At 56.6% G+C, this 7,064-nt stretch overlaps 1 protein-coding gene across 1 annotated transcript in view; it reads right to left on the bottom strand.

The window, feature by feature from the left end:
• Window positions 1-6,969, bottom strand: part of IQSEC3 (IQ motif and Sec7 domain 3) — a 122,555-nt gene extending 115,586 nt beyond the window's left edge. Inside the window, exon 1 of the mRNA XM_012647449.1 lies at window positions 6,482-6,969. Coding sequence (XP_012502903.1) covers window positions 6,482-6,969 — 488 coding nt within the window. The remainder of the gene's footprint in view (window positions 1-6,481) is intronic.
• Window positions 6,970-7,064: the final 95 nt, after the last annotated feature.

The raw sequence follows: 7,064 nt of genomic DNA on the forward strand, positions 1-7,064 counted from the left end.
GCCATGGCCTCAGCCTAGCTCACAACAACCTCAGACTCCTGGGCTCAAGCGATCCTCCTGCCTCAGCCTCCCGAGTAGCTGGGACTACAGGTGTGTGTGACCACACCTGGCTAATTTTTCTATTTTTAATAGAGATGGGGTCACTCTTGCTCAGGCTGGTCTTGAACTCCTGAGCTCAAGCAATTCTCCCGCCTCGGCCTCCCAGAGTGGCAGGATTACAGGTGTGAGCCACCGCGCCCGGCCTCATTTACCTTCTGGGCCTGACCAGCGAAAGCAGAGTCCTCCCCCCAAACCCCTCTTCCCACCACCCGAAGGGCCCACAACAGTACGTCAGGCCTGGTCTTTCCTCACCCCTCCCTGCTGTTCTTCCCGGCTTTCTGGCCTCAGAACCGCCCTCCACTTTGCCCTTGACAAGTCGGTACACTTTTTCCTGGATGAGACTGTAGTTTCCCGTTTGGGAAATGGGGGTGCTCATTTTTCTCTCCCTGGGGCACTGGTTGATAACTCAGATCCCCTTGATTAACATCGTTAAGAGAAGTGCAAGCAATCTTAAAATGCTGCAGAAGAGATTTGAGTCGGACTTAAAGAAGCACTTCCCGGCTGTGACGTGTGAGCTCTCATTACAGATCAGCAAGGGCTGGTGGATTTGTCCTGCCCGGCTGCTTTTCGGGGTGAGCTTGACATCCATGTACTGGAAGGTCTTAGGTGCGCATCGTCCAGAGGGAGAAGGGTCAATGAGAACAGGGCGCAGGTAGGAAGGTGGCCTGGCAGAGTAGAAGGCATCTTGACCCTGGATTCTAGTCTGCCCCTGTTGTCTGACGTAGGATGAGCCTCTTATCCTTTCTGTGCCCTGGTTTCTTTACCTGTAGAAATACTGCAACGTGTGGGGCGCTTACTAGGTGCCCCAAGCAGGACTAAACAAATGACATCATCTAATGTTTACACTTTATGGCGACGCTTTAAAGTAGATATTACTCCTCATTTTACAAGTGAAAAAACAGAGACGGAAAGAAAGTAAATGACGGGTGTGAGGTCTCACAGCCAGCAGGCGGTCAATCAGGCTCACGCCCGGTGTGCCTGCCCCAAACCCACGTTCCCGCCCACCAGATCTTGAACATCGTGTGATTCTGTGGATTCCTGAAGTTCCTTTCAGCCTGGAAAATCTAACTTCTCCCTTTCCTCACTCTTAACTCTCTTTCTTTTTGGTGATGCCCTCATCTCCTGACATGAAGACGGCCACCCTTTCCTTGCGGGAACAAGAAGCCCTTTGCAGCCTACGTGGAGACCTGCCCTCCACGCCTTTCCAGAAGAGGAGGAGGGAGGTGCCGCAGTGGCCCAAGCCTCGGAAACCCTGACAGGTGGCCTCAGATTTGGGTACCTGCCAGGTGCAGTGAGTGTCCCCGGGACTTCTCACTAAGAAACTCCCTGTGTCCAGGGCCACTCACGGTATGTTTGGGCTCCAGTGAAAAAGATGTGTAGGCCCCCCAAGAAGGGCAGTTTGTCCAAAAATCTTCACCTGGGATGTAAATTCCGAAGTTGGGTCTCTTTCCAGATCGTGGGCCCGGATGTTTGTCCCACTCCCCCTCCTTTTCAAATCACCTTCCCTCCCATTCCTTCTCCACCCAACCCTGACTCCATCTGCCTTTTTCCCTAAGTGACCTTTGCAACTCTGGCTGCGCAGATATCGGCTGAATCAGCAGAACCCACCGCTGCTCCTGTTGCTTGGTTTTGGGCCAGTGGGAACACGTGCCAGGAGGCCTTTGTGAGGCCCGTGCTGTGAGCGGTGTGGGTCTGGGGAGGGGCTGGGAGTGAGGCGGGGGGAGTGGGGGGAGCACTGCACAGGGCTGGTGAGGAGGAGGGAGGCGATCAGGGTTTCCCAGGCACCAGAGGGTGATGGTTTCTCTTCAGTTTTGCTCCTTTTTGGATGAAAAGCAGGGAAGAGCAGTGGTCTAGGCACTGGGGAAGGCAGGGACAGGGTCTTTGCAAGTGCCCACTCCATGCCAGCTTCCAGGTATGTGCACGCAGACCCGTACTGCCTCTTCTCAGTGAGCCTTCATTCCGGCCCCACGGTCCAGCTTGTCAGCCAGAAGCTCTCTCTGTGCCGGGGCAGGGGGATGGAAAGAGGACAGGCGGATGGGTGGACACTGGCCGTGCGGAGCCTCCTTAGCAGCCAGGCCTTCTGGGCACAAGGTGGACAAGGGCCTGTGTGCTGGGGCTCTCCCTGCCCTGCTGGCGGTGTTGGGCCTGGTGGGGAGGGGTTAGAGTCGGGGACGCACCAACCGAGGAGGGACGACCTGCACAGGCAATGCAGATATCTCCGTGGATTGAATCTTCTGGGCTCTGTTCCCTTTCCAGCTGTCCTTGGCTTTTCCTATTCTGACACAAACCCTTGACTTCAACCAAGTCAACCTTCTTCTCTCTGGCTCTGAGCATGGTTTGTGTGCTCACCCTTTTTACCTGTCCTGCTCTGAAACGTGGTAGCTCTAGGCAGCCGCAACATGCTTGCACGTGTTCAGATGCTCTAGGCACGGTCTCATGTAAGTTGAACAAGGACCATTTGCTTCTTCCCAATCTTTCCACACACACAGTGCAGGGTTTTGAGTGGACTGGACACTTACTATATATAGTTGACTGACTGGTAGAACTACACACTGTCTTAATAGCTTCTAGGATGGGCCAGTCATGAGCTGCCACCTTCAGGCAGACAATCCTGACCCAATAGTAGCAGAGACACCTGCTCCAATCAGCACCTTAGACAGCTCAGGCTAAACTCACCTCCACAGCCTCCAGGCATATGAGGCCACAGTGCTCAAAAGGTGACTCAAGATTTATTTCACGCTTAAAGGATGAAGGTAGACAGCAAAGAGACTTCGCGCGTAGGCTAAGTGGAGGAAGGATAGACGGAAAAAAGAAGAGAGAGAGAAAGTGAGGGAGAGAAAAGAAGGAGGGCAGGGGAAGGAAGGAAAGTAGTGAGGAAGAGGAAGGATGTTAAAGGAAGACAAGGGAGGAAGGAAGAGAGAAGAGGACAGGAGCTTCTGAGCCGTTCAGACTTCATAGCTACACTGAGGTGGCGAGCTTGGAGTAGGAGCTGAATTTGAATTGCAATGCAAGAACCTGGCCACTAGCAACCATCTGCCGGGGGACTCGGAGACACGGGCAAGCCCTGCCATCCACAGACTCACAGCTGGACGGGTGGGCAGATGTGCTCACAGAAACTGTGATCACACGGAAGCCAGCAGCTTCAGGTAGGGTCGTGCGCTTCCACGGCAAGGGGACTTTGCCTGGTCGAGTCGAGGTTCTGGCTCCAGCCAGGAAAGGAATAATAATCGATTCTGTAGACGCTGTGAGCCTTGATTGAAAAAGTAAAGAAGAGGAAGCTATGCTTTCTGCTTCCATTAAGAGGCAAAAGCAGTGGGGGCCAGAGCTTAGCAAGAGTCGGGAAGCATGCAGAGAAAGAATTTTAACCCCTTGGGTGTTCTTCTTCCACAATATCTCTGCACCCACCCACCCGCATATCGTTGCTTCTTTGACCTGACCTCCACGGCCGCCGCCTTTATGTCTCCCTCCTGCAGCTGAAAGGCCAGAGTGCATATCAGTGTAGAGCAGATGGCAATGAAACGATTCATTATTTCCCAGTCCCAAGTTCCCCAGGGCTTCTGCCTCTACTGGAATTGGGCAGGAAAAGGAGTTCTGGGGTACGAGGCAAACCATGTGTTGAAAGAATGCATCTAACCCAGTGCCTGGCCCCTGCTAACCCTCGCCACCCTTCAACCACCTCAGCGAGGCTGCATTCTCACCATAATGAGGCCAGAGCAGGAACGAGAAAAGATTCACAGCACAAGCATGATCAGGAGACCCTCTGTGCCGTCTCCTCCTCCTACTTCAGCGGGCCCAGTGGAAAACCGATGCAGCAGGGAGCTCCCCAGGAGAAACCCCAGGGAGAGGGCTGCTGGCTCTGTGCTGCTCCTCCTCACCTCACCCTGCCTGTGGAGGTCTCTCCCTGCCTGCTGGCTCCATCTAGCCCTGTGCCGTAGAGAGGTGTGGGCAGAGGAGAAGACACATGCAAAGCGGGGGCCATGGGCAGAGAGCAGGCTGGGGCCAAACATGGCGTCAGCAACCATGATTCCTTCCTGAGGTTCTTTAACTGGGCTTAAAGTTGGGCAAAACCTTGGGGAAAGAAACGGGTGATCCAGAAGGTTATTCGGCCAGCCAAGATGGCCATGACGTCACAGCCAAGGGAGGAGAGCTGCAGGGAGGAGGTGAGGAAGGTACGTCGGTGGTGTCTGAGTCTCTGCGTCCCCAGGCTTGGGCAGCAGGGGAATAGCTGGACAAAGGAAGGAGTTGGCCTTAGTGCCAGGGACAACTTCCTAAGTGAAAGATTTCCAACAACTTCCGCTCTCCGCCATGCTAATTATTTCTTGTTTTGGTTGTGCTCCCTTGGGAAGCAGGAGCAGGACAGACGAGAAGGAAAGATGAGGACGTCATGTCACGACTCCTCTCTAGTACTGAATCCAGGCGATCCCTAAACCCCTGCATCCCCGGCAGGAGCGTCTGCGTGGAAAGGTTTGGGCTCTCTAGGCTGAGAAGGGTCTTTGCCCAGGAAAAATGGTCTTTCCTCAACTCTTCGTGCCTGCACGGTCCCCTGAAGAGACACAAAGGGAGTGGGGGTGCAGTGGGGGACAAGGCAGACACCAGAGCCGTGAGCAGAGGAAGCAGGTGAAGGATCGTGATTACCGGAAGCTGTGGCCGCCCCCAGGGAAATGGACCGGCCTAGCTCTTCACCCCTATCTGAGAAAAGATCACATGCTATCTGGGAAGCACAAAGCCTTTTGCCGATCCACGGGCACTGAGGGAAAATGGACTTTCTGCTTTTTATGTGAGACGAGGAAAGAAAACTGTGAAACTGAGGAAAGGGAAGATGGGCCGTGGAGTGAGCTGGGGTGGAAAACCGCATCTTCTCGGGTTTAAATCGAATGCCTTAGGTCTGCCAAGCCAGATCATCATCCTAGGTCTTCACCCCTCAGATCTCACGGTTCTGGTCCAACCTGCCCTGCGAGCTAACGCGCCCTGACCCAACTTCTCTAACTACAGCAGAAAGTGAGTTTTTAAGGAATACAGCAAACCTTCACAAATGTCCCCTGGATTTAAAGCACACTTGAGCCTGAGTGAAGATGACGTTCCTGGCTCTCCTGTCCCCTCTTGCTCCCTGGCCTCCTTCAGCGTCACCGTCGTCAGGGATTGGTGCTGCCCGGGCACTGATTTCCTTTCTCCTGAGCTGTTCTTCCATTCAGTTCTCTCATCACCTGTCTAATCCAGGAAAGGAAGCTGACACGGCCACAGCCTTCCCAACACAAAGGATGGAATATTCCAGCCCACTTTCATCCCTTCTTCCCATAGTCCTAGTTCATGGACCTCTCGAGTGAAGAGAGAGCTTGAGGCCCTCGGTCCTGCGGGGCTAACGTTTCTCTCAAGACCCAACACACGATTCCAGTTATCACCCAGTCACCTGGGGAAACAAGGCTTGGAGTCACTAGCCATAGCAGAGAGCCACAGCAGGCGTGACACCCAAATACCAACCCCCTTTGCCAACTGTCCCCTCAGCACTGTCCACCTTCCACCACGGCCGACCACCCTGCACAGAAATCCTCCCTGAGTCCGAGGAACAAGCTGTAAGCAGACTGAGTCCAGGAGCTATAACTGAGTCCCCCACCGGTTTGAGGGTGGGTTCCTTGCGGCCCTTTGGCTCTGCGGGGAGTCGGAAGAAAGGTGCCCGCTCAGGTCTGAGCAGAGGAGGCTTCCCCAGGGAGCCGCTCCTGGCTTTGGCTCCCACTGCACCAGTCAGAGAGCCGGCTCAGCCCTCTGGGGAATTCTTTCTCCCACCCCTTCCCTTCTTCTATGTGCAGCCCCCCTGCCCTCCACATCGCTCCCGCTCTGCAGCTGCATCCTCTGCCTCCTGCATTCACCCTACCCCAGTCCTGCTCTTCCCGGACTCCAGCCCTTTCAAAGCTCTCAACGTGCCTCTTTGCCAAGCCTCCGTCTTTTTCATGTCTCACTCTCCATTCAAATAATTGTACTTTCCAAACTCTCTTCCAAATTTTTTCTAGCTTAAAAAATCCTCCAATGTTTCTTTTTCCTTCTGTTTAATCTCCACCCAACTTCCTCCCAATCTAGCCTCCTGTAAACCCTGCCAGTTCCCAATATCCCCAGTCGTCTAAGACCCATTTCTTCCTCCTCTGCCCCCCGTGACGGCCTGGGTCCCCCTCTTCGCTCCAGCACCCCCACGCCTTCTCCAACGCCGATACGGTTCCCTGCTTTCCCCCAGATCTGCTCGACACAGTGCCGCCCGAGCATCCTCTCACCCCCTCACCTCCCGTTGCGCCAGTCCTGCAGACCCTTACGTGCGCTCCATGTCCCCGTCCCCGCCTCACGCCCACTGGCTTCCCCGCCTCCACCACGACCTTCCCCTCCTGTCCCCACTCACTCGGGTCTCCTGCTCAGGACGCCCTTGCCGAGGGCGGCGGGGGGTTTGTGCTGCAGGAGGGCTCCGGCCGCGCAGCAGCTCGGGGGGCGCTCCTTCTCCTTGTCGCCGGCGGCCCCCCGCGTGCCCGGGTGCTGGTGGGGCGCCTGAGCCCTGCCGCCCGGGCCCGGCTGGGGCTGCGCCGGGAGCTGTCCGTGGTGCTGGGGCGGCGGCGCGGGCGCGGGGAGCTGTCCGTGGTGCTGGAGCGGGTCCTGGGCGCGGGGGCCCGGCTGCGGGGCCGACGCGGGGGGCGCGGGCGGAGGCTGGGCTTGCAGCAGCCGCTGACGCTCCCACAGGCTGCGGTTCTCGGCGCCGAGCTCGTCCAGCCGCCGCTCCAGCTCGTCGATGCGCTGGCGCTGGGTGTGGATGAGGCTCTGCTGGTTTTGCACGATGGCCGTGAGCTCCTTGAGGTAGAGCACGGCGCGCACCGGGTTCTCCAGCAGGCTCTCCATGCCGCCCGCCGCCGCCTGCGCGCCGCCTGCGCCTGGGCGGGCGGCGGGGAGCCCAGCAGCCCGGCGGCCGGCGCCCCGCTCCCGGCCGGCCTCCT

The sequence above is a fragment of the Propithecus coquereli genome, unplaced genomic scaffold (genome assembly GCF_000956105.1).
Source record: "Propithecus coquereli isolate 6110/MARCELLA unplaced genomic scaffold, Pcoq_1.0 Scaffold269, whole genome shotgun sequence".
NCBI classification, from domain to species: Eukaryota; Metazoa; Chordata; class Mammalia; order Primates; family Indriidae; genus Propithecus; species Propithecus coquereli.